At 51.5% G+C, this 27652-nt stretch overlaps 1 protein-coding gene across 1 annotated transcript in view; it reads right to left on the minus strand.

The window, feature by feature from the left end:
- CNBD1 (cyclic nucleotide binding domain containing 1) overlaps positions 1 to 25026 on the minus strand; it is a 218481-nt gene extending 193455 nt beyond the window's left edge. Inside the window, exons 1-4 of the mRNA XM_059672816.1 lie at positions 24939 to 25026; positions 13228 to 13300; positions 8860 to 8973; positions 3775 to 3930 (exon numbers count right to left, since the gene is read on the minus strand). Coding sequence (XP_059528799.1) covers positions 3775 to 3930; positions 8860 to 8973; positions 13228 to 13300; positions 24939 to 25026 — 431 coding nt within the window. The remainder of the gene's footprint in view (positions 1 to 3774; positions 3931 to 8859; positions 8974 to 13227; positions 13301 to 24938) is intronic.
- Between the last annotated feature and the right edge of the window lie 2626 nt (positions 25027 to 27652).

Raw genomic sequence — 27652 nt, forward strand, 5'->3', positions numbered from 1 at the left:
TCAGGTTCAGTCCAGGATCTTTTGCCATGTTCTCTCCAGCGAAGTTCTTCTGTCTCCAGGCTCTGTGTAGGTTCTGTCTTCTGAATTCTGTCTGTTGTTGTCTTGTTGCATCTGTATTTATACCAGTTGATTCCAATCCTATCAATCTCTATTCCAAAGGTTAGGGCGTTTCTTATCTCCATTCCAGGGAGTAAAGATTATGTAGCTTAAGCATGATTGTTCATAGTTAAAGTGATTAATTACCCGCCTGGCACTTAGTTGAGGGGTTTTATTCCCTCCCTAACTTCAGGGGAAAATCCCTACCTGGGGATTCAGCCTTTCTCAGAGAGGTGACCTTGGTTAAAACACAGCGCCAAGAAGGTGAGCAAACATATTAAGAACTGTATGCCATATATGCCAGGTCCCTTGAAACAGCAAGGATGGACCGGCTCCCGGCAGTCCACTCCCCACATGACCCTCCCAAGGGCTGGTCACACCAGCATTAAAGACCCACATGACATCTGCCGTCGCACCTGCCTCTCCCTCCCTCGAGCATCAGACACTGACCTCCTTGCCCACTCGTTTGGGATGTGCCTTCCTGGGCCACTGCACTGTGTCCTCCTGGAATGCACCCCTCATGGGACCTGCTGGGCTGGCTGTCATCTCCTTGATGACGCGTCGGGGTCGCCGCACAAGAGGACTCTGTCGTCGCATCGCACTCGCTCCCCTACTGGGAGTAGTGCTCCTTCCTGCACTGAACGCTCGCGAGATATGCATGTTCATGCTCTCACTCTTACATGGAATGTCAGCTGCCCAGGAGGGAAAGATGGTTGCCCACACTGCAACCCCATACCAGCAATGCTGCCGGAAGCCCACAGCTTTCCAAAGTGCGTGCTGATTTCATGAGTTTAGGTGTGAAAAATAAATTAGTCAAAATTATTTAGAAATTAAAATCCCAAGCAATGTTTTAGCTCATAGCTTTCAATGTTTATCCACAAGTCATCCCCCTCCTTCTGAAATACTTTCTCTTTTGAAATGTCATCCCTTTACCAACGGGTACACTCAGCAAAACCGTCGATCATGCCCCTCAGCGTTCATCCGGGGACTGAGCACAGTCTGACCCCTGTCCCTGGAACCAGTCAGAGCAGCTACAACCAACACATTCCAGGGCTGGATCTTGGAGAGACCTCCAGAGTCGCTCTGGTTCATCCCGTCTCCAGATCTATAACCCTTCCACTGGGGCCTCCAGTGCTCTTCCATGCACTTTCCCTCTCCTCACCCAAGGATATGTTTTTATTGATGAGAGAGAGAGAGAGAGAGAGAGAGAGAGAGAGAGAGAGAGAGAGAGATCAATGTGAGAGAGAAAGATTGAAATGTTGTCTTCCACACCTGTCCCACCCGAGGATCAAACCTGAAACCCAGGCATGTGCCCTGACCAGGGATCAAACCCTTCGCTGCACAGGAATCTTATGCTCCAACCAACTGAGCCACACTGGGCACTTCCTACCACTTTTCAAATTATTCAGAGTCCTTTCTGTTGCTCACAATCTAAAATCCTAAATAACATACCTGATAAGCTTACATTCAATCTCATATGCCTTCAAATACATGACTTAACAGGAATCTCCCAACTCTCTCTCCCTCCCTCTTTTTTTTTTTTTTTTTTTTTTTTTTGTCTCCCTCATCTCCTCCCCCGCACTGACTGCTCTGCACACACGTCCCAGTTACGCCTTGCCCTTTGGTTCCTCCAGCCCTTTCTCTCAGGTGACATCTCCCAGATGGGCCCTTTCCTGTGATTTTAATGTTTCAAACTCAGTTATCCTTCCTCCCCTCCAGCACTGTTGACTCAGAGCTGCTCAACTGAGGTAGAAGGTAAGAATTAATCAACATAACGAAGGCAAATCACACTGAGTAATCAATGAGCAATAGTTTCTTCATCTTGTCAGGCAGAGTTACATGTCTTCAAAAAGAGGTTACTGTTACCCAAAATCGATTTCTTTTTGTTAAGATCACAGGCAGAGTGACAAAGTGGAGATTTTTAGAGTGTAAGGTAGCTGCTTTTAAAAAGTGTTGTCACGTCATGCAGTCGCCCATCAACCCAGTCATGGTTCAGCAAGTCCCAGGTAAACACAGGGCTACAGACCTGACAACTTTCCACCAACGCCCGGGTCTCAGCTGAACTACGTGCGAACATAAAGCCCTCAGCCCACTCGATGGGGTCCACGGGTCACAGAGAGATGTATAATATTACCAATATAGCCAGCACACACTGAGAGGCCCCCAATCTCCTCTCCCACAGTTTGGGGATGGGAGAAAAACCAATGGTTTGTTTCTAACCAATAAAATCTGGCCAAGGTCAGGTCTCTACAGGCCCTTGGTTAGATCACATAAGATTTCAGTTTAGTAGAATGAGACTCTTTCTGGCTGGCTTTGAAGATGGAAGCTTCCTGCTGTGGAAGGTCTGAGCGAGGGCCACACAGCAGATCGGTGGCACCTCCAGGAGCCCTCCACTGAGAGCCAGGAAGAGAGCAGAGACCGCAGTCCCACAACCACAGGAAACTGAACTCTGCCAACAACACAGGTGAGCTTGGAAGGCGACCTCATGTTCCAGAAAGGAACACCACCAGGCAAGCACCTTGACTGAAGCCTGTGACATGAGCAGAGGACTGGCCAAACTTGTCCAGAGAGACAATAAACATATGTTGTTTAATGCCACTGAGTGGATGATAATTCGTTACACAGCAACAGAAAATGAATAACTAGTGTACGAAGGCGACAAGCTAAAAAGCACATTTCGTAGAAGAACAAACACGAATTGTAGACTTAACTTATACATTGCTCTTTTACTCACCAGCTTTTCTATCGTATCCACCTCAAAGCAGTGACGTGAGGCTTAAATCAGAAATTATATAGAGAGAAACTACAGCTTTGTGTGAACATTAAAGATCCTATCAAGTGAGTTCCCTTTTCAGCTGCTCCGCTATTGTCATTCAGTGTCTGGGTGCAGTTACAGTACACTGACCTCCTAATAGCTAACTTTAAAAAGATAAAAAAACAATTCGAAAGAATCCTATATAATAAAAGCACAGCGACAGAATGGCAGAACCCCCTGAACAACCGGTCAACCGGCCGCTATGATGCACACTGACCACCAGAGGGCAGACGCTCAATGCAGGAGCTGCCCCCTGGTGGTCAGTGCGCTCCCACAGTGGGATTGGCTATGGACCCGCCCTCTGAGTGGGAGCCAATCCCTGCAGGCAACGCCCCCCCACCACTGCACGAATTCCGTGTACCAGGCCTCTGGTACAATAAGAAGTAATATATTAAAAATACTTAGAGTCACCGAAGCCGGTTTGGCTCAGTGGATAGAGCGTCGGCCTGCGGACTGAAAGGTCCCAGGTTCAATTCCGGTCAAGGGCATGTACCTGGGTTGCGGGCACATCCCCAGTGGGCGATGTGCAAGAGGCGGCTGATCGGTGTTTCTCTCTCATCGATGTTTCTGACTCTCTATCTCTCTCCCTTCCTCTCTATAAAAAATCAATAAAATATATATTTTTTAAAAAATACTTAGAGTCATGTCTGGTGTGGTTCAATTGTTTGAGTGTCATCCTATGCACCAAAAGGTTGCCAGTTTTGAGTCCTGGTCAGAGCACAAGCCTGGGTTGTGGGCTCAGTCCCCAGTAGGAGATATGCAAGAGGCAGCAGATCAATGTTTTGCTCTTATCATTGACGTTTCTCTCTCTCCCTTCCTCTCTCTCTAAAATTCAATTTTAAAATATCTTTAAAAATACTTACAATTTCTTTAGAATTTCCAGTAATTCTTCTACCTTCTCTTCAAAGTTTTTGGGTCCACATGGATGGCCGCCGAGCAGTTGTTGAATATAGATGGCTATGTTGTGAGCATCCTCCGATTGTTGGCGCTGACTCTCTTCTGTGTACTCAGACAGTTTTCTAGACAAGGAAACACATTATTTACGATTTTGCACACAAAACTCTGACATGAACTTTTGCTTCATTGTCAAGAGCAGAAATGCACTCTTCTGACATAATTTGACATTTTATTTATTTTATCTTCATTGTTGAAAGTATTGCATAAGTCCCCCTTTTTCCCCAGTGACCCCTCCTAGCCCGCCCCCGTCCCCCAGGCCTTCACCACCCTATTATCTGTGTCCATGGATTATGCATATAATGCTTACAAGTTCATTGGTTGATCTCTTCCCACTCACCCTCCCCTGCTTTCGCTCCCAGAGCCCTCCTTAAAGCGCTGGCCCTAGTTATTCCTGTAGCTAGGCTACAAGAGCAAGTTCAGTAAAGTCTGCCAGTGATGAGAATGCAGGTTTAACCAATGGGCTGTTCTCTCCCCCACCCCGCCCCCCCCCCACCCCGATTCTCAGACACAAGTGGTGTAATGCACTGCTTTCTTCTCTTCTAGCGAGGAGGAGTCTGTGGCGTGGAGGCCGGGGGAGGGAGAGACGGCAGACTTGGAGGCAGCTCTGTGGAGAGAGGCCCCTGGACCCAGGTTCTGGCGGCGTTTGTCCCCTGTACATGCAGGAGGCTGCTGGGCCCCTGCCTGGTGGACATCCAAGTCCACGGAGAGATTCAGAATCATCCCAAAGGTCCTCCAGACACTGAGGCCAACCAGGAGAAGCCAAACCGCCGAAAGCAGCAGAAACAAATGTGTGGCACACAAATTGATTGATTGATTGGTGCTTATGGGGTGCCTTATGCTCTTCAGAAACAGAAGAAAATAACGCCCATCATCATATTTATTTAACAAAACTAACAACAATGCAATATGCATGGTCTAAAAGTTCCAGTCAGACAAAACTCAAAATCATGGAATAAGAGGCTAATAAACAACTTTGCAAGCAGGCAAAGTGATCAGGGTGTATCAGGAGGTCATGGACATTTTGAAGAAATATCCAATGTGGGTTTGCACAGTTCTGTGAGTGCTTAGCATCTGTTTCCTCGATGACTATCATTTTCTTACACGTCTGTTTTCCTCTGGAAATAAAATGATGTAAAGATGAATTGATTCAAAGTCTATACCTTTTCTTGTTGTTCATAAAGGGTGATATTAAATTCATTGAAGCAAACAACACAGTGATTTTTATAACTGTTTTGAAGATTATATGTATTTCTTTGTCGTTGTTGAAAAAAGGTAGACTTTTGTGACAGGTGGTATAAATCTACATGAATCACTGTCATCTGAAACGCATGCTCATGGTGAGAGCTGGGACAGGGAAAGGCCCATCTACCTGTGAGGTGCGATCCTAATACCATCCTCTTCTGAGCAAGAGCTGAGTGCACGCAATGGTCAGAGACTATTCCAAAGCCAGGTTGCTGCTTTGGGGCAAAACAAAAACTCAAGTCCATGTCTTGTGGGTCCACACTCAGGGTTCCTTCTAAAACGATGTGTCCGTGCATTCGATTCCCTGCAGCTGTGACTGGACCACAAACAGCCGCGGTCCATGAGTCAAACACATTCTAGACAACGGTCCCAGCGCCAAGCAGCCCTGAGGTCACTCCTGTCCTGTCCCCACAGCTCTGCTCACAGTTTTCCCCCTCACAGCCAGGCCTCCCGCCGCTCAGCCGGTTTCCTGGGGCGCACCCTCCGCTCTCCTGGCGCATGGCGCTCCCTCCACCTTAGCCAAGACAAGGCGCTGCCATCGCATTCTCCCAGCTGCGCAGACAGCAGGGCTTTCCTCACGTGCGTCTTCCGATGGCTTCTGTCACACGTGGGTGCTGCGTGAACCGAGTGCTGGCTGTGACCATGGTGACAGAGGACGGCTGCTGATGAGCAGTTCTGACAGCACAGGCAGTCAGTGTCTATCACAGCTCATGTTTCCTCGTCGACCTCATCCTGCCAAGAGCTTCCCCGAGTAGCCTGAGCTCTGTTCCCACCTCCTGGGCAGTGTGGGTGCAGCCCCTTACACCAGGGACCAGGGTGAGCTGAGCCTACAGAAGATTTATAATTTTTCAATATATTTTGTGAAATTTATTTAAACCAGTTTAAAGTATTTTTATTGCTATTTTAGGGCATAGTTCTTTCTGGCTGGACATAAGTGTTTTCTGTATTTCTTAGCTGTCACTTACTGCACACATGAGAGGGAAAAACGTACCTTCACTTTTACTGTGAGATATGGATACTGAGTTACAGCAAATGCCTTTTCATCATCTCCAGAGAGTAGCATATCGTTTGCCTGTGGGCAACTAATATTACAAATGTTAATGATGGCTGTTTTAATGTTGAGCTTTCTTTACACTCAGAAGATGGAGGCAACCTAGCTGTGATGTGCCGATCGGCTAACACTCGGCGGCGTCATTTCCTTTGCCAATATTTTATTTTGTGTATTTCCTATATAGTCATAATTAAAATTGTTATCTCCTATTTCTGTCATTCTTGTTAAATCTTGTGCATGGCAAATTTACAAGCTAATTTTCATTGTATATACCCCAGGACAATTAAATTGCATAATAATTACTTTTTCTTAAAAGGAAGTTCTAGTGATATCATGTGGGCTTGTTTTTGTTGGGGGAGAGGGGGCATTAATTTTTACTTTTGTGCTTGTTTTGCTTCAAAAAATACTTTTAAAGAGTACTTTTCACAACTACTTATACCAGCATTTTCACAACTATTTATACCATCTTTTTTTAATTCTATCTTCTTAAATAAATTTAGTACCTAGTTTTTAGAAAACTAGCCAATAGCATCTAGATTATCAAATTCAACTCATTACATAAAGTATTATATCATAATTTACAATTTCCTTGTATCGTGTGTATTATCTTTCTCATTCTTAATAGTATTTTTGCTTGTTATGTTTAATAGACAAGACTAGTTGTTTATTCATGTTAATGATAACCCTGAGGCAGCAACACACTTATTGGTCCCAATAATCACCAGGTCACTAAAACTCCTGCAAAATGGCCACATGGGTCTGCCTTCCCCCCCACCCCGGCTGCCCCCCCATCACTCCCCAGGTCGGCTGCCCTCCCATCATCACTCTCCCAGGTCGGCTGCCCCCCCATCACTCTCCCAGGTCGGCTGCCCCCCCATTACTCTCCCAGGTCGGCTGCCCCCCCATTACTCTCCCAGGTTGGCTGCCCCCCCATCACTCTCCCAGGTCGGCTGCCCCCCCCCATCACTCTCCCAGGTCGGCTGCCCCCCCATCACTCTCCCAGGTCGGCTGCCCCCCCATTACTCTCCCAGGTTGGCTGCCCCCCCATCACTCTCCCAGGTCGGCTGCCCCCCCCCATCACTCTCCCAGGTCGGCTGCCCCCCCACATCACTCTCCCAGGTCGGCTGCCCCCCCATCACTCCCCAGGTCGGCTGCCCCCCATCACTCTCCCAGGTGGGCTGCCCCCCCATCACTCCCCAGGTCGGCTGACCCCCCATCATCACTCTCCCAGGTCAGCTGCCCCCCCATCACTCTCCCAGGTCGGCTGCCCCCCCATCACTCTCCCAGGTCGGCTGCCCCCCCCATCACTCTCCCAGGTCGGCTGCCCCCCCCACATCACTCTCCCAGGTCGGCTGCCCCCCCATCACTCTCCCAGGTCGGCTGCCCCCCCATCACTCTCCCAGGTCGGCTGCCCCCCCATCACTCCCCAGGTCGGCTGACCCCCCCCATCACTCTCCCAGGTCGGCTGCCTCCCCCCATCACTCTCCCAGGTCGGCTGCCCCCCCATCACTCTCCCAGGTCGGCTGCCCCCCCATCACTCTCCCAGGTCGGCTGCCCCCCCATCACTCTCCCAGGTCGGCTGACCCCCCATCACTCTCCCAGGTCGGCTGCCCCCCCATCACTCTCCCAGGTCGGCTGCCCCCCATCACTTTCCCAGGTCGGCTGCCCCCCCATCATCACTCTCCCAGGTCGGCTGCCCCCCGATCACTCTCCCAGGTCGGCTGCCCCCCCCATCACTCTCCCAGGTCGGCTGCCCCCCCATCACTCCCCAGGTCGGCTGCCCCCCCCATCACTCTCCCAGGTCGGCTGCCCCCCCATCACTCCCCAGGTCGGCTGCCCCCCCCCATCACTCTCCCAGGTCGGCTGCCCCCCCATCACTCTCCCAGGTCGGCTGCCCCCCATCACTCCCCAGGTCGGCTGCCCCCCCCATCACTCTCCCAGGTCGGCTGCCCCCCCATCACTCTCCCAGGTCGGCTGCCCCCCCATCACTTTCCCAGGTCGGCTGCCCCCCCATCATCACTCTCCCAGGTCGGCTGCCCCCCCATCACTCTCCCAGGTCGGCTGCCCCCCATCACTTTCCCAGGTCGGCTGCCCCCCCATCATCACTCTCCCAGGTCGGCTGCCCCCCGATCACTCTCCCAGGTCGGCTGCCCCCCCCATCACTCTCCCAGGTCGGCTGCCCCCCCATCACTCTCCCAGGTCGGCTGCCCCCCCATCACTCCCCAGGTCGGCTGCCCCCCCATCACTCTCCCAGGTCGGCTGCCCCCCGATCACTCTCCCAGGTCGGCTGCCCCCCCCATCACTCTCCCAGGTCGGCTGCCCCCCCCATCACTCTCCCAGGTCGGCTGCCCCCCCATCACTCCCCAGGTCGGCTGCCCCCCCATCACTCTCCCAGGTCGGCTGCCCCCCCATCACTCCCCAGGTCGGCTGCCCCCCCATCACTCCCCAGGTCGGCTGCCCCCCCCATCACTCCCCAGGTCGGCTGCCCCCCCATCACTCTCCCAGGTCGGCTGCCCCCCCATCACTCCCCAGGTCGGCTGCCCCCCCATCACTCTCCCAGGTCGGCTGCCCCCCCATCATCACTCTCCCAGGTCGGCTGCCCCCCCATCACTCTCCCAGGTCGGCTGCCCCCATCTTCACACGCCCAGCTCAGAGTCCATTTGTCCCTCTGCTCACATGCCACGCCCACTTTCTTTACCTTTGTTCCTTCTGCTGGGAAAGTCTAGGCAGTCTGATTTTTCTCTGCTGGAATATTTTAGAGTAATTCTTTATAATCTCATTGTGAGCTGTTAGGATACTCAGAGAACTCGGGCTTCAAAAAGAGAGAGACAGAGAAATTAAGTTGTAAGTATCCTTGGATAACAACTCTCAAGGGGAAGACTTTTGATTCAATACATACATCTTAATCCTATGCTACTTAGTCTGCGAAGCAAATAACAATAATATGAAACAAACACCTTATGCTTTAATATCACTATAGAAATTGGCTATAGTGTTTTTCAAAGAGAAATAGTTTAAGAATGGCAGTCTATGTAAAAACTGTTATTTGGAGTTGGACCTCCTGAAAACTGCCATTTCTGTCATTCATGTAAAACACAGCAGGCGCCCACCTGCTGTCGCTCAGAGGGTGAGCTGGTCCCATGCGCCTGGAGGTGCTGGGTCAGTTGCTGGCAGGTACATGCTGGCTGTGAGCTGCATCACCACAGGAGGCAGCAATCCATGTTTCTCTTTTCTCTCCCTCTCCCTTCCTCTCTCTGAACCAAAAAAAAACATATTTTTAAAAATAAAAATAAAACATAGCAGACAATTAAAATTCCCCCAAAGTGATCGGCATATATTTTACATATACATTCCTGGAAAGTATATTTATCTGAACATTTGCAATGATTTATGACAATCTGCTGCCTGTTTTTTTAGAACTGCAATAAAGATGTTTTAGACCAAAAGATCTACATTTCCCAAATCCCCTGATCCCGGAGTCATAGGAAGTTTTCTGTAAGTGAGACTTCTGGCGCCTTTCCTGGAAATAAGATCTGCAGGCACCAGGGGCCGGGCTGCTCGGCCTTATACCCTCCCCAGGCAGTGCTGTGGCAGCCAGGGCCCCACCCACTGCAAATTCTCAACATGTCAACAGCAAGGCCCACTGTCAGTCAGGGTCAGGCAAGACATTTGCTTCTGGAATGCCTGCTTCATTCAGTCTTCCACTGACAACCACTGCAAAAAGTTGGTCGATTTTTAAAATGCCAACCAATTCATCTTGCCAGCTTATTTCAATAATTTTCCAAAATGATCACACTTAAAATTTAACAATGACAACATCACAGTCGATATTTGCCTCATAGCTGTGAATGTACAAATCCTTCAGAGAACACATTTCTTATTTCATTGCCAATGTAACTAATAACAACACAGAGTAAAATATTTAACAGCTTTTTTTCTCTCTCAGCCAAAGTTCCTAAAGCACCTTATTAATTCTTTGCAAATAGTATATATTTTAAGAATACTGTTTAACTTAATTTGACTTAATTGATTCAGATATTGCCGTGTGACTGTAATTTGACCTTAGACATCTTCCCTCCTACTTACCCTAGAGAGAGACACTGACCAAGAATCTACTCTTTTTAAATCCAACCACTGATATCACTGGAAGCTTTTCCAAGATCTTTTATTTTTTCTTTCTTTTTTCCATTGGAGCTGGCATCCTCCAGCCACGCATTTCACGCATCTCCCCTCATACACTGGGTAACTGTTATGTGCAAACACTGCACTGAGTCCTTGACATCGTCGATGTCTCATAATTTATGTAACCTGACAGGGCTGATGTACCTCACTGCCCGTTTCACCCATAGAGAGCCTGAAAACTCAGTAACTTGCCTAATCCATTGAACTGGGAACCAGGGGACGCAGGGTACAAATGAAAAATCAGTTGATTTCAAAACCCATTCCTTACCCTTTTGGATTATATGTGCTCCCCCTAAACAATGAAATGTGCCGGTTCTCGCTCTGTGCCACTCACTGTTCTACACCGTTCGCATGCACCAGGTCATTCGGTCCCTACACAACGGGAGGCGCAGACACTCCTGTCGCTCCCACTTCACAGACAAAGACCCTGAGGCCCAAGAAGAACAAAGCGTGGTCCAAGGCCACGCAGCCGGGACCAGGCACCGGGCTGCAGAACTCTTCGCCCGAGGCCCAGAGGCACTGGGGCTGAGGAGGAGGCAGGGGTGCGAGAGAAAAAGTCCTTCTGGGGAGAAACCCACAGAGAATCAAAGAAGCATGCCCTCCTCAGTTCTCAGAGAAAGAAGCAGCAGCAAGACGGACAAAAATATGGAAATAATTTAAAGGGGTTAAGAAGGTGTGACACAGAAAGGTGATTATGAGGGTGTGACACAGAAAGGTGGTGAAGGGGGTGTGACACAGAGACCTAGCTAAGGGGTGTGACACAGAGACGGGGTGAAGGGAGTGTGACACAGAGACAGGGTGAAGGGGGTGTGACACAGAGACGGGGTGAAGGGGGTGTGACACAGAGACAGGGTGAAGGGGGTGTGACACAGAGACGGGGTGAAGGGGGTGTGACACAGAGACAGGGTGAAGGGGGTGTGACACAGAGACGGGGTGAAGGGGGTGTGACACAGAGACGGGGTGAAGGGAGTGTGACACAGAGACGGGGTGAAGGGGGTGTGACACAGAGACAGGGTGAAGGGGGTGTGACAGAGACGGGGTGAAGGGGTGTGACACAGAGACGGGGTGAAGGGGGTGTGACACAGAGACGGGGTGAAGGGGTGTGACACAGAGAAGGGGTGAAGGTGGTGTAGGCACAGAACCTACACAGAACGTTCTCTAGAGACAGAACTTCGCTGGAGAGAGCATGCCGGAGGATCCTGGACAGGGACTGGCCTCGGAGCCTGGAGGCGAGAGAGCATGGCAGGGGACCCTGGACTGAACCTGACTGCAGAGATTGGCAGGAGAGCCTGACTAGAACCTGGTGACTGAACCTGACTGGAGAACCTGGACAGAACCTCTCTGGAGATCCGAAGCAGAACCTCTCTGGAGATCCAGACCAGAACTTGGCTGGAGATCCGGGCTAGAGATCCTGGCTAGGCTGCTGATCAACTGAACACTGTCTCCGTGTCCTTCCTTCTTCGCCGACTCCGTCCACACCTTTGGGGACCCCTGGACCTGCTGGGGTTGGACCCCGGCAGGGTGTGACACTAGACGGGGTGAAGGGGGTGTGACACAGAGCCTAGTTAAGGGGTGTGACACAGAAGGGGAAGGTGCAGAAGCTCGGGCACTTCTCCGCAGGCCCCCCGAAGATGAGGCAAGCTCCTCCCGCTGTGAAGGAAGGTGGAGGGCCCAGGGACACGATTGGATAGAGAGGAAACCAGCTTCATAATAGAAAAATCCAACTTGGGCTAGGGAGTTGGCAAGGAAAATAGATTTTAAAAATTATATCTTCTAGTCTCACACATCTTAGGAAACCTGAGCTTCGAGCCATGATGTTTCCCAGCTCTTGGTCTCATGGTGTTTCATCCCACGGCCGTTGGCTCAGGATGTGGGATCTCAGCCGTGCTGCTTTGTTTGGGCAGCAGATTCTGCTCAGGGCTGGTTCTGTCTTTGCCGGCCCTTGGCTTACCCAGGTCTGCCACGGGGACTGGAACGATTTCGCCAGCCAGCAGCACACGCGACAGTACCTTTCAAGAAGCCAGTACAGAAACAGCACAGTCCACACAACGACAGGGTAACACACTGCTGTTCCAGGCAGGGGAGACAAAGGAGAAAGTCCCAATGCAACCCAGGTGGGTGGGCCTCTGCATGGGAGCTGGGGACGGGGAGCCACGCCCTGACTTCCAGCTGCGCTCCCACCTCAGCCCCTGCTTGCTGGGTCGCCCTGCGGGGAACCGGTGCTGGGCGGGCTGCCTGGCTGCTCCGAGGCCCTCACTCCGCGCCTGGGCAGGGCTTAGGGCCACTGCCCACCCAGGGTCACCTTGGCCACGCGGGAGAAATGTCTCCCGGTGTTCCCAGGGCTGTTTAGGTCAGCAGAGGGTGCCCTGCCCAGCCCAAACTCTCCAGCACTCTTCACAGCCTCAGGAGTCAGCCTGCAGGTCCCCCGGCCTTGGTTGCTGCTCCCCCTGGTCCTGCGGATACGCCCCCAGCTGGGCCCACAGAGGAGGTGATGACGTCCTGACACAACTTTACTTCTAAAAACAACCTTTTGGCCTGCGTCATAAACAGCATTAAAACAACGTCCTTTAAGTCATAAACACATGGATTTAAAATCACATCAAACACAAAGCCCATTGAAGCTTTTGCCAACAACTGCTCTCAAAGCACCAGAGGGCCTTGCTGGGCACGAGCCACACTGTGCCCCACAAAATTGTTTCCCTGAAATACGATATGTGTTCTGTGCCTTTATTCCGGAGAAATAACCTCCAGGCTTTAAAATACTTGCATCTGTGCGGTGAATCAGGCACCTATGAGAGCCGACAATGGCTTATTATTAGGCTTTATTCATGAAACAAATATATTAATATTCATATGAATGACAAAATATGCATGACTATCTTACCTGCCCTGTGGTCTGTTCACATGGAATAATGCATCCAGTTGACCATAATCAATGTGCTTTGGCAATTTCAAGGCTGCAAAAAAAAAATAATTAAAAATGTGAGTAATTTTCTGTAATCTTATTAACCAGTTAACCAACAAGTGTGTAAATAGAGTTTAATTGCAAACATTCATCATAGTAAAAGAATCCCGAGACTATGAAAGTGAGGCATTAACAGTCTTTGTTTGACACATAAGCAGAATTGACTCGTGTGATTAAAATGAGGAGAAAAGTTCATGTTTTCCACTGATGTCCAGTTTGCCCGGCATTGTTTGTTTGTTTCCAGTAATGCTGTGTTTGCAGGTGTCATGTAAGTCACTCAACTGGAAGTGAGCATCTTGGAACCCCCGCCCACTCAGGCGTGCTGTGGGTGCGTCCAGAGCTCTGGACTGGACCATCCACAAGAGTCTCCGAAGGCCGCTCTGTCCCTCTCTGGATTCTGGTCATGTTGGTTGAATCCAGTGCAGGCACCTCCCTTGGCAAGCCCTCTCCGCACACTTCCGTATCTGGATTCAGGTTGCGATTCCTTCTGAAGTTCAAGGGTAAGCAAATCACACAAGTTCCTGTAGGAGCAGAGACAGTACCCGAAGCCAGAAAGCAAACTGTGACTGTCCTGCAGTCCAGAAAGAGCGCCATCCTTAGGAGGAGACGGAGGGAGAGAGTGGGGCACCCGTCAGCATCCTCAGGGGGATCTGGGACCTCCCTGGGCCCGGAGCGTGCGCCCTTAGACACCCAGGAAATGGAGAGCAGGCCCACACGCGCGTGCCTTCCCTCAGGGAAAGGTACTAAGAAATGAGCAGCTTCACGCATTTCTAAAACTTGTCCAAATATATTCACTGACCACACCAGCTATGAAGAGCTGGTGTTTGACATGCCCAAATGCATCCATTTTCATGTCAGGCGATTGAATCATAAACTCTGACTTTTTGGTTAAGCCTTGGGTGGTCTAAAAATTGATCATCGATAATGGATACCACCTTCCCAAATATGAAATTGAAATAAGGGAAATTTAAACAGAAAAGTCATTGCTACACACATAAATCATACCATTTAATAAATATGAAAGTACTAATTGCATTATTTCAGCATTTTCTTATTTACATTACTCAGCTAAACCTTAAGAAACAAAAAGTTACCTAATTGCATTTCAGTATCATGTGGAGTAATTATTTTAAATGAGCCAAGTTGCAGATGGATTATATCAAAATGACTTTGGCTGGTGCAGCTCTGTTGGTTGGGCTCGTCCCGTGCCCCAGATAGGCCGCTGGTTCCATTCCTGTCCGGGCACATGCCCAGATTTAGGGCTCTATCCCCTGTAGGGGGTGTGGTGGAGGCAGAGATGGATGTTTCCTCTCACATCAATGTTTCTCTCTCTCTCTCTCTCTCTCTCTCTCTCTCTCTCTCTCTCTCTTACCCTTCCTCTCTCCCTAAAAATCTATAAAAATATAATTTAAAAATACTGTTAGTATACCAACGCTGCTGTGTAGGACATTATACAAGATTTTAACGAGAGCAGATTTTTAGTTACCTGGATTAAGGAGAGACATGGCCAACTACTGCCTGAGCCCATGTTCCTGACACAGCTTAGTTCCGAGTCAGAAATAGCCCTGGGGGCTGTGTGGACAGGACAGGAGGACGGTGCCATAAAGATTTGAAAAAAGGTTTAGAAATTCTGACTAAAAAAGGGAGCTTTAAAAAAGCATATGTCTTCATCCTTCGCTAAAGCAGCTTACACAAATAAAAATAAAATTCACAGGATGGATGTCATAAGTCTAAGAATTTCTAACTAAGAACAGAAAAGCAGAAGAGTTGCCTCGCCTGCGGGTAAGGCTCTGTGCTAACTTGAAACAGCTAAGGGAACTCAAAGCCATGAGAGGCGCCAGAGGACCCCGCGCCTCGAAGACACTTGACAACTCACTAAGTATTTCCCTTCACTCACCCTCTTTTCCAAGAGGCAGAATCTGCCACAGGGTCTTTACACCAAGGTGGTGAGCCACAGAATGGAGCCTGTCTTTGAAGCAGTTTCATTAAAAAGAAAAAAGCCAAAAGATTTCAACATGAAATTGTAACTTTGTAAAGACCAGAAGTTGAGCTGGTGATCAATGTGACACGGTGAAGCTCGCGGGGTTTCTGAGGCTCTAGCTTTAATAGATTGCAATTCCACAGGGCACGTGCATTTTCCACTTGATAACTATCGGCAGATTGTCTTCCAAAGAGGTTGTACACATTTCTAGACCCACCACCAGTATCTACAAGCTTTCATCTCACCACATTTATACTAACATCACCCTATCTAATAAAAGACTAATGTGCAAATTAACCATCACTCCTCACTCCGTCAGTCCGTCAAAAAGATGGCTGCGGCCCCGGAGCTGGAGCGAGGAGGAAGCTTGCGTTGCCCCAGACAATGGAGGAAGCCAAGCTTCCCGCCTGCCCTGGCCGTCCCTGAGCTCCACTCAAGGCTACAAAGTTTCAATTATAGAAGATAAATAAATCCCAGGTACCTGCTTCCAGCCTGCCAACATAGCCAGCCTGAAAACAGCCATCAGCCCCTCACCCAGGCTGGCCAGGCACCCCAGCAGCCCCCCCCCCCCCCCCCAATGCTGAAGGGGCTGTGGCCAGCCTGCAAACCACCTGGATCCGGGGCTCCCATCAGGGAAGACCAGCCAGTCCCCCCACCCCCATGCACCAGGCCTCTATTCCTATATAATAAAAAGGGTAATATGCAAATTAACCCAAAAGGCGGAATGACCAGAACGACTGCTGGACCAGTCACTATGAGGTGCACTGACCACCTCTTGGTCCCTTTCCCCAGTCAGCCTGATGGCAAACAGGGAACTGGGGGTGGGTAGTGGGGGATGCGGGCAGAACCAGGCCAAGGGCCCCACCCAATCGGTCACCCCATACACAGAGGGTGACCTGTGGCTGGGGTGGGACCAGTGAGAGGGAAGGAACAGCCAACCTCTCAGTCCCTTCCCCCAGCAGTCAGGCACTGATCACCCAATGGAGAAAGGAGATCTGGGGGTGGGTGGTAGCTGGGGACAGGGCCGGCTGTGGGCGGCCAGGGAAGATGGCCCTGATCGCAGGTCAAGCCTAGGGCCCGTACCCGCACAAGAATTTCATGCGCTCGGCCTCTAGTCCTATATAGTAAAAGGCCAGGACCATAAGTGTAATGACCAGAATGACTGCTCAACCAGTTGCCATGAGGTGCATTGACCACCTCTTGGTCCCTCCCCCCCCGACCCCACAGGCTCTAATCGCAGCATGGTGAATGGGGCGCCATGGCAAATAAGCGGGGGGTGGCAGGGCGGGACTGGGGACTGTTGAGCAGCAGCGGGCGGTGGGCAGTAAACGGCGGTGAGCGGCCAGTGGCGAGTGGCAATGAGTATTGCAGAGCGTTGCGGGGTGGCGAGCGTCAGGGGGTGGCAGACATGGCCCTGACCACAGGCTAGACCTAGGGACCCTACTTGCACACGATTTCGTGTGCTAGGCCTCTAGTGTATTATAAAACCAATCTTGCTAATAGATTAATTAAAAATAGTTTTAATTACTTTTTAAGTTTGAGGTTTAGAATATTTTCATAAATTTGTATTTATGTGAACAGCCTGTTTCTGTCTATTCCCCACCAGCATTCATTTTTCCTTTGATTTGAAAGAACTCCTTGTGTATAAAAGGAATTAGCCCTTGGGCATATACTTTGTAAATATTTGTCTCAGTTTGCGTTTTCTTTGTCTTCATGAGTCACAGGAGGGTGTAGGAAAGGTGCGCAAGATGCTTGGCGGTCAGGAGGCCAGGCGGGAGTCTGTGGAGAGGACAGTGCAGGCAGGACCCTGAGGAACTGGAAGATTAGCACCGCGCAGAGTGGGGGGACATGGCCTGAGGCGGAGAGCGTGGTGAGGGGTGTGAGGGTGTAACTCAGGGATCACTGTCCACTCAGCATGCGGACCCCAGCTCTGCTCCCTGGGGGAAGGCACAGTCCATGGACTCATGCTGACATGGCTCCTGCCTGGCAAGCTGCATGGGGACTGGGAGGGGCACTGGGCCACCTGCAAACACCCGAGGGACAGACACTGAAGTGGCTCCCGGGAGCTGATGCTGTGGCCAAGAGGTTCACCGGGAAAGTGCCTGTGGACCTTTCATGGGAGATGTTGGCTCCTGTGGGCCATGAGGTGTGTCAGCCAGGCGATTCAGCTCCTGCCCCGGGAGGGGCTCACACCTGGAACCTGCACCACCACCTGTGGGCCATGAGAATGCGCGGGCTGCTGCCCTGGCAGCGGCGGGCACTGCTCCTCCCAGGCAGTCCCTTCCAGCTGCGCTTCTGGAAGGTGGGTTCTATCCCAAATCTGAGCACACGTGGCGTCAGCATGCGTGAGTGACCCTGGGAGGTGCAGCCACCAGAGCACGCCCGCTGCATGGAGCGGCAGGGTGCAGTCCAGGGCCGACCGGTCAGCGTTGAACCATCAACAGTTAGACGTCAGGTTGAGGAAGAGATTGCGATTGAGGTTCTGGAGGAGAGGAGGGCCTTGAGGACTTCTAATGGAGAGTTAACATGGTCAGATTCCTTTTTACTTTGTATTCATTTACTTTAATCCTCACCTTTTCCATAGATTTTTAGAGAGAGTGGAAAGGAAGGAGGGCGGGGGGAGGGGAGAGAGGGAGAGAGAAACATCGATGTTAGAGACACGCCAATTGGTTGCCTCCCACATACGCCTGACCAGGGGCCGGGATGGAACCTGCAACCCAGGCGCGTGCCCTTGACTGGGACTGGGACTGGGACTGGGACCTGCGGCCCTCGGGTGCATGGGCTGATGCTCTGATCACTTAGAAACACTGGCCATGGCGCAGATTCCTTTCAAACCATGGTGTCAGGAGAGGCCCAGCCCACACTGCATGTGGGAAGGGAGGCAGGGGTCAGTTCAGGCAAATTGAGGGGCCAGGGCTCCACACACAGGGGCTGATGTGGAGGGTGATCGCGGGATGTGCTTCTGAGACAGGTGCCCGCACTGAGGGGGGCCTGGTGGCATCGCTACCCGGAACATCTGATCTTAGATGCCTGCAGTGCACCCCAGTGCTTCCTGCCAAGCCCCCCGCATGATCCAGCCCAAAGTTACCATAACTGAATTCTTACAGGTGGCTCACAGTTTCTTCACAAAAAGTACAAGTCCCTTGAGATGGTTATGGCAGTAATAAGGGAAAGGGGGAATGCTCATTTGCAGGAAAACATCCACTTTTCTCTCCTCTGGGATTAAAAATAAAGAAAAACTGACTTCCGTTCCTTTTCCTGACGTATCTGGTGTCCGTGGGGGCCATGCTAGCTTGCAGGAGCCAGGCGCAGACCGGCCTCCTCCGCCTCCCCTGCCTCCTGCAGCCGCGTCCTCCTCTCTCCCGCGGGCCAGCCTTGCTTTCTTACCCATCCTTGGTCTCTCTGACTTCCTTCTCGCCAACAAGCCCCCTTTCCCTCTGTGCACCCCAGGATTTGAATGGGTTAAACTTTAAAGCGGAGCCATGTCCACCTTTCCAGATGCACCTCTGTCTTGGGACCGCTCTTGCCCTTGCGCCCAGAGAGCTGAGAGACGCGCCAATCACAGGAAATGCCCCTGAAGTGCGGGGAACGGAGCGGTTTCGCAGCTTCTGGAGCTGCACCGAGTGGAGCTGCGGCCAGCAGGACACTTATGTAGGAGCCATAGGAGCGCGTCTAGTTTGAGTCCTCAGAGCTCCCTGCTCTGGCAGCTTTTCTGTCCCCGCTCCATCCTCCACGGGGGAGGGGGGAGAGGGACAGGCAGCATGCACCTGCCCAGGCCTCCTGACCTGACGCCAAAGCTGCTGCCACGGGCACCGCAGCCAGCCCTCTCCGAGGAACCTGGCGTCCGGACAGCGCATCTCCGCACCTGCCCTGACTCGGCAGTAAAGCACGAGGCACCCCGCACAGCAGACCCAAACGGTAGCAGACCACCCTCCTGTCAGAGTGGGGGGCCCCGCAATGCTGAAGGGCAGCTTCGTGCCCTCAAGGAAAAGTCAGGGCACAATTGTCTTCCTTTCTCCCTTCAGGAGCTCAGTGTCTAACACCAGGCCACGTGCGCTCAGGCCACAGGCCCCGCAGGGGTCAGCACCACTGCGCACTCCCACCACTGATTTCACAACAATTCGCACCCAGGACAAAGGGCTCCGTGTCTGCTTTAGCTTCTGAGTCCGACCGATCATCTCTCTCCAAGGGTTTCCGTTCACTAATCACCTACAGGCCAGGAAATGGACATGCAAAGCCACCTGAAGGCTAACCCCGCCCCTCTGGGGATTCCTGTCTTAGGACATGTGACCCACGGGTACGTCAGGTGCGTGTGCAGTTCCTGGGGACCTGAGCCACGGGAGGGTGTGGAAACGGGGCCAAGCACGCTTGGCCGTAAGGAGGCGACCGGAGTCTGCGAGAGGACAGTGGCCGGCAGGACTGAGGAACGGGAGTTAGCACCACGCAGAGCTGTGCAGAGCCTGGGACACAGGCCCAGACGACGCGGACTCGAAGCTTTCCCGGGAAGAAACATGTGGGCGACTCAAGAAGCCCAGCTGCGTGGTGCATCTGAGGGTGCGGTTCCCAGCAAGCAGAGAGGGCGGGGAGTGGGCCATGGCCATCAGGTCGGGTGCTGGCTCGGGTGGAGGGCCCAAGTGGGCGAGGAGCAAACGCAAGCCGTGCCCAGACGTGGCGGGAGGGGAGGGTGCGGCCCTCAGTGCTGGGAGCAGGTGGTGCTTGGGGGCAGAGGGAGTTCATTACGTGGGGGTTCTGTGCAGTCTCCACTCGGGCACCTGGCGCCTCGAGGAAGCCCCGCCTCGCCATCCTCCACTGTAGGGTGGCCCAGTATTCCTTTCCGACCACAGCTCCCGGCTCAAATCAATACCAAGGCATTCCCTCACGTCTGGGAGTTAGAAACCCGATGGTCTCACTGGGCTAAAACTGAGCTGTCAGCAGGCTGCACCCCTTCTGGAAGGCTCGTGGGACAGTCCACGTCTTTGCCTTTTCCAGCTTCCAGGGGCACCCCAACTCCTTGGCTTGTCACCCCCCTTCTTTCTTCAATTGGCTAGTGAGCCTGTGTCACCGCCATCACTCTGACTCGCACGCCTCCCTGTTCCACAAGAAGGAAGGACCCCGGGAGCCCCCTGGGCCCACCTGTAAGGGGGACCCTCTCCTTCAGGTCACGTGATTGGCAGGGCCCAGCCCCGGCCACACAGCATAGCATCTCTGCAGGTTCGGGGACTAGCACAGGCCGTCACTGGGCCCTGCTCTCCCACGCAGACCTCCCAGTGTCCCTGTAGGAGCAGGTGAGGTGGCCACCGTGCGCCAAGCGCTTCCAGGGCGCCTGGGCGGTCCTGGTGACGTTCCTCACCTGGAACACGTAGGGACAAGGTAGCCCTGGCTCCTAATCGTCACCGGAACCTCATCCCAGGTAAACAAGGATGTGGCCAATGGCCCACGTTTCTAAGTCCAGAGCTGAGCCTTCCTGCTTCTACCCAGGGCGTCTGAGTCACCCGTCTGCCCCTCCTTCCTAACTCAGGTTCAGTCACGTTGCAGGTGAGAGGACCCGCCCGGACCGTCCCAGGACCACGGCTTCAGCGGGGACCACGGCTTCAGCGGGGACCACTGGAGCTCACTAAGGAAAGCGGCCGACTTGCTGGAATTAGCAGACACGGTTACTAAGCAAGCAGGACACACCTCTGAAGAGAAGTCACAGACAGAACATGAGCCCGAGCCGCTGCAGGCTGACAGGCTCGCTGCGTCCACTCCGCTCTGTTCAGCTCTGAGACCTAACCGGGCGCTGATTCTTCATCTTTTAATCACTTCGCACACATGAGTGTCCTTGGAAGACATGACAGAGGCCAGCACATGCCTCGTCTCTGGGATTCTAATTAACTTGGTCTTTTAACTCCCCATGCTTCCTGGGCTTCTAAAAGCAAAATCACCTGAGAGGGACTTCGCTTTCTTTTTCACAAATAAAACCTGTGCACCAGGAGCTGTGGTTTTTGACAAAATTACATTTTAAAGTATGTTTTTGTTGATTTCAGAGAGGAAGGGAGAGGGAGAGAGAGAAACATCAACGATGACAATGAATCATTGATCAGTTGCCTCCTGCACGCCCCCCACTGGGGATCGAGCCCACAACCCAGGCATGTGCCCTTTAGTCCAGGACCCTTTAGTCTGCAGGCCAACACTCTATCCACTGAGCCAAACCAGCCAGGGTGACAAAATTACATTTGATACCTATTTTAACTCACATGGAAATACAAAACATTGAATATGTACAAAAAGTTTTTCACAATAATAAAAACACAAAAAAGTAGCGTATGTAGAAATTAATTTCATTTAGCACAAGAACTTTGTCTAACACTGTTCAAAATATAAGAACCCTCTTCAGGGCCTCAACTGCTGCCTGAGACACCTTTTCACCTGGAGACCATGGTCATTAATCCTATCTAATAAAAGAGAAACACGGTAATTGGCGTACAACCGCTACCCTTCCCATTGGCTAATCAGGGCAATATGTAAATTAACTGCCAGCAACAATGGTGGCCGGCAGCCAGGCAGCTTGAAACTAACATGAGGCTTGCTTGCTTCAGTGACGGAGGACTCCAACGTTCCCCGCCTGCCGCTGCAGGCCTCTGACCTGCAACTCTAAGCAACTATGTAACAAATATAGAAGCTAAAAAAACCCCAGAAACCTGCTTTAGTCCGCCGGGCTTCAGCCAGCAGGATTGCAACATTGTAAACAAAGGCCAGAAACCACTTTCAGCAGCGGAGGCCTAAGAGCTGGAGCCAAGCCTCAAAGCTAAAGCTGGCCCAGAATAAAAAAAAAAAAAAAAAAGAAAAAAGAAAAAAAGGAGCGGTTGGGAACTTCCGTCACCCCCAGCCTGAAAACAGCCCTCAGCCTCTCACCCAGGCTGGCCAGGCACCCAAGCGGGACCCCCACCCTGATCCAGGACACCCTTCAAGGCAAACCAGCCAGCCCCACCCATGCACCAGGCCTCTATCCTATATAGTAAAAGGGTAATATACCTTCCAGCACTGGGATCAGCGTGACAGGGGGCAGCGACCAAACCTCCTGATCGCCCTTCGGCTCTGTGTGTGACAGGGGGTGGGGCCACAACCTCCCTATCCGTCCTGCTCTGGTCATGACAGGGGAAGGCACCCCAACCCCCTGATCAGCCCTGCTCTGTGCCTGATAGGGGGGAGCTCCCCAACCCCCTCATCGGCCCTGCTCTGTGTGTGACAGGGTAGAGCCATAACCTCCCCATCGGCCCTGCCCTGAGTGTGAGAGTGGCGGTGCCCCAACCCCCTGATTGGCCCTGCTCTCTGGGTGATAGAAGGTGGCGCCCCAACCCCCTGATGGGCCCTGCTCTGTGCGTGACAGGGTACAGAGCCCCAACCCCCCTGATTGGCCCTGCTCTGTACATGACAGGGGATGGCGCCGCAACCTCCCCATCGACCCTGCCTTGAGTGTGACAGGGGACGGTGCCCCACCCCCCAATCGGCCCTACCCTGAGTGTGACTGAGGGTGGCATCGCAACCTCCCAATCCGCCCTGCTCTGTGCATGACAGGGGGCGGTGCCCCAACTCCCCAATCAGCCCTGCTCTGAGCCCGACCAGGGGCTGCACCTAGGGATTGGGCCTGCCCTCTGCCACCCGGGAGCAGGCCTAAACCAGCAGGTCGTTATCTCCCGAGGGGTCCCAGACTGCGAGAGGGCACAGGCCGGGCTGAGGGACCCCCCCCCCCTGAGTGCACAAACTTGTGTGCACCGGGCCTCTATTCTATATAATAAAAGCCTATGCGACCGTTACGGCCGAACAACCAGAACGACTGGTCACTATAATGCACACTGACCACCAGAGGGCAGACACTCAATGCAGGGGTTAGTGAGGGACGACCAAACAAGTGAACAGCAGGTTGCGTGGGGCGACCAGGCCAGCAGGGGGAGCTGTTGGGGGCAACCAGGCCAGTATATATATATTTATATATATATATATATATATATATATATATATATATATATATATATATATATATATATATATATAGGAGGGGAGGGTTTCCCTCAGCCCAGCCTGCACCCTCTCCAATCCAGGACCCCTCAGGGGATGTCCGACTGCCAGTTTAGGTCCGATCCCAGGGATTGGGCCTACCAGCAGTCAGATATCCCTCTCACAATCCAGGACCACTGGCTCCTAACTGCTCACCTGCCTGCCTGCCTGATTGCCCCTAAATGCCCCCCCTCCCACCAGCCTGGTCACCCCTAACTGCACTCCCCCACCAGCCTGGTTGCCCCTAACTGTCCCCCCCCATTGGTCTGGTTGCCCCTTACTGCCCCCCAGCTGGCCTGGTCACCCCCAACTGCCCCCCTCTGCCAGCCTGGTTGCCCCCAACTGCCCTCCCCTGCCGGCCTGGTTACCCCCAACAGCTTCCCCTGCTGGCCTGGTCACCCCACGCAGCCTGCTGTTTACTTGTTTGGTCACCCCTCACTAACCCCTCTGCCAGCCTGGTCACCCCCAACTGTCCCCTCACCGGCCTGGTCACCCCCAATCCCCCTCCCAGCCAGCCTGGTCGCCCCTCACAGCCCCGCCCCCCCCCAAGCCATACTGGTCACCCCACGCAGACTGCTGTTCAGCCATTTGGTCGTCCCTCACTAACCCCCTTGCCAGCCTGGTTGTAGGCAGCCATCTTGTGAGGACATGAGGGTTAATTTGCATATTACCTCTTTATTATATAGAATATGTATGTGTGTATATATATATATATATATATATATATACACACACACACATATATAGTAGAACTAACTCTCACAGAAAGATAAAAGAATAGATGGGTTAGTTCTTCAGTCAATACTATAAATTTACCCTACAATTAAAAGAGTATACAATTCAATAAAGTAATGTTCAATAAACTAAATGCTTTATCTCATTCAATATGAATTCACTTATTTACTTTATATTCAATAAAGTAAATGCTTTTTTGAAGTTGAAAGGGTCACAATTGTCACCTTCATTGCCTAAAAGATGTTTTTAAATCTCAGCTATCACTAGGACTATTACATATAATTAATTCAGTCCATTGGTAATCAAATAATAGATGTATGAATTTGATGGCTATGACAAGAAGTCTTGAGAAAAATGTTCTGGGTTTAGATTGACTGTAGAAAGTAAGAAACTGTCAATTGTAGAAACTTCAAAATATTTAACTTTATATTTATAGTTCCTATGATATTGTAAATCAATGACTGCAAAATAAAATGAGATGGGAATAAATTTCAGAGCAAGAATAATGGGAATTGTCTTTTTTATTCCTTGAAAATTTAAAATGAGAACTTTCCCAGTGAAAATGAGCTCTGAAAGCAGCGAGCCTGAGCGGGGAGTCACAGGACCTGCCGCTCCGGGGCCCGGATGCCCTGAGCCTCTGCCTCTCTCCTCTTTAAGCGTCTTCACTGCTGGAGGCCTCAGGGTCCCACATCGGAGCCTCATTTTACAAAGCAGAAGACCTGAGACCAAAGGAACCGAAATGGCCTCGGAGGACACAGAGAATTTGTGCATCTGTGTTTTCTGCACCCCCTGACAAGCTGTCGCTAAGACTGTTGGTTTCCTACCAACCACCCGAGATGCCCTGTTCTAATGCCTGGGGACCCTGAGCCTCACTCACCTGGCACCTTGCGGGGCAGGGGAGGCGGCACGTTGTTAATGGCCTTCATGTGGGACAGGATGGCCGAGGAGAGCGAGGACACAGGCATCCTGGTGGCTCAGAGGCAGCTGAGCACTGCAACCGGAGGGCACGGGAGCCCTCCTCGTGCCTCACAGAGCAGAACCCCGAGGTGCCCCCTGATAGGCTGGGGCCCTGGAACCTTCCCAAGGTTCTCACACATGTGCCAGTGTCTGAGAGGGGGCGGCCGGGAGAGCGGGGAGTGAAGGAGGGACCCATAGCCCACAGGGCACTTGAGATCGCAAAGGGCAGAGCAGGAATTACTTTAACCCTGAGCCAAAGCTCCCGGAGGCCGGAGCTCACACAGGATTTTCCGAGTTCTTAGAAGAATGAGTGAATGTGGGAAAGTGAAACCTGGGGTGCCTGCCCCCTCACCTTCCTCACAAGATGAAACTATTTTATCCGTGAGTCCCAACAGCTGTTTTCTCCGTCTGCATCCTTCAGAAAATACCTGTTTGGGGGGTCTCATGTATAAACAAGGGTGTCATTTTAACATAGAAATAAATCACTATGAAGATGAGTTCAGATGCAATTTATTTTTAAAAATTGAGACTCGTTCTGGAAAGGTATAATGTTAGACAAATGCTGTCTAAAACATACAAATGAGCCCCGGTGGGCGTGGCGCAGGTGGTTGGGCATCGTCCTGGGCACCAAGTGGTCACTGGTTCGATTCCTGGCAGGGCACGTGCCTGGGTTGTGGGCTCAATCCCCAGTAGGGGGCATGCAGGAGGCACCCAATCGATGTTTCTCTCTCATGGATGTTTCTCTCCCTCCCTCTCTCTTCCTCTCTCTAAAAAGCAATAAAAACATTTTTTTAAAAAAAAAAAACCATACAAATAAACTCTCTTTCTTAAATAACTCTTGGTAGTCTTAACCAACAGGATAAGAGTCAGACTGCATCCCAGCTCTTTTGTAAGGAATGTGCACATTCAGAAGGGAGGCAGTGGTGCGGTGACTGTTTGAAATGAGCCAATGTTGCCAACTGCTGACGATTATAAATGAGAAACACAGTCAGTGACTAATTAAACGTTAGACAACTATGTAGTTGGGAAAATCACGGAGATCAGAAACTTTGCAGACAGGATGGCATTAGCAATGTCCAGATGAAATTATTCCAAACACATTCAGTATATCGCAGGAAAGTAAACTTTAAAAACGCATTCTCTTGCTGACTTTAAAATTCTTTCCTTTTATAGACAGTCACAAACAGATGGAATCTCCTACTGAAGAAAGATGTTTCTGAAATAAAATAGAGAATAAGCACACAATGTTTACGTTACCAAGGAATTTAAGTAGGTTGCCATGTGGAGCATTCATTTTACTAGATTATAATGTGCCGTGCCCTAGTGTATGATGTCTGTTCAAAATCGACTCTGAGTATCACAACACATTTCGTGCTCCCAGCTCTGTGAGTTTATTTGATCAAAGTTTTCCTCGGTAACACGGGGAGGGAAGTCTAGCTCAGCATTTTGCCCACATTGCTGTTCTCATGAGAGTGACAATTGAAGGACGGCTCACGCGTGGACTGTATTCCAATTCCCAAGCTGGGTGGTGTCCTGCATCACCTCTTCTTTAGTTCGATCTTTGCAAAAGTCAGTGAGGCAGAAACTGATATGTTCCCATTTTATAGATTTAGAAACAAAGTGTTGCTGATGATCAACAATTTCCCAGTCTTCCAGCCACGTGTCCAGGATTCGAATTCTGGCTGACTCTTCAGCATCCACTCAAGCAAAGGAAAACATGTTGACAGGCATTTTCCTGGACTTTTAAAATGTGAGGCCTCTTGTGAGAAGCAAGCGTGTGTCCTCACAAAGGCGTGCATTCCTCTCTCTTGCTGTGGACACTGGCAGGCATGCGTTGCTTAGCTCCACAATCTATTCTTTCTTGACTTTTCTCCAGGTAACGTTACTTTGAATTCACAACATTTCACTCTGTAGATGCTCAAGTTCACTTAAATTTAAAAGGACATGAGCCATAGCTTCCTGATCTAAAAGGGAAAATTAATAATGTCCCTGTCTCTCTCTTCCTCTCTTGCGTTTTCATTTGTGACTTAAGAGGGGCCACACAGGTGTGCCTGGCACACGGGTCCCTGTCCGGTCCTGTCTTGGGCACACCCGTGCTTTCTAGCGGGGGTCACGCGGCCAGAGGAGTAAAGACGAAGGCACGGGGCCTTTCCTCCTCCTCCGGGTGAGCACACGTAGCTCCCTCCGCTGCCAGAGCACCGGAGTCCGCGTTCCCCCTGCCAGCGGACAGAATCGGGCTCCCACCGCGCGCGTCCGCGCTCAACTCCCTGAAGGCCATGCAACGGGCTGGGAACGCAGTCACCACTGCAGCCGGGACAAATCCTTTGCCCGCCAGGTCCTGCCTCCTGGTCGGCATCCCTGCCCTCGCGCCGAGGCAGTGACTGGCCTCCCTCTTCACAGTCACGGCACTGCTCCCCGTGACCCACTGTCTCTCGCACACGCCTTGCACCGCACTTGGTAGTTTCTCTGAACATCCCCGGAGGCTGTGAGAGGAACATGGAAATGAGTCAGCTCCAGGAGAGTGACGGTCACGGAGATGCCGTTCACCACACCCAGTGAGCCTGCGTCCCCGTGTGTGTCTTTTCTAATGTGAGCTCGTCGTCATGTAGGTTGGACATTCCAGATATTTGAGCT

The sequence above is a fragment of the Myotis daubentonii genome, chromosome 17 (assembly GCF_963259705.1).
Source record: "Myotis daubentonii chromosome 17, mMyoDau2.1, whole genome shotgun sequence".
NCBI lineage: Eukaryota > Metazoa > Chordata > Mammalia > Chiroptera > Vespertilionidae > Myotis > Myotis daubentonii.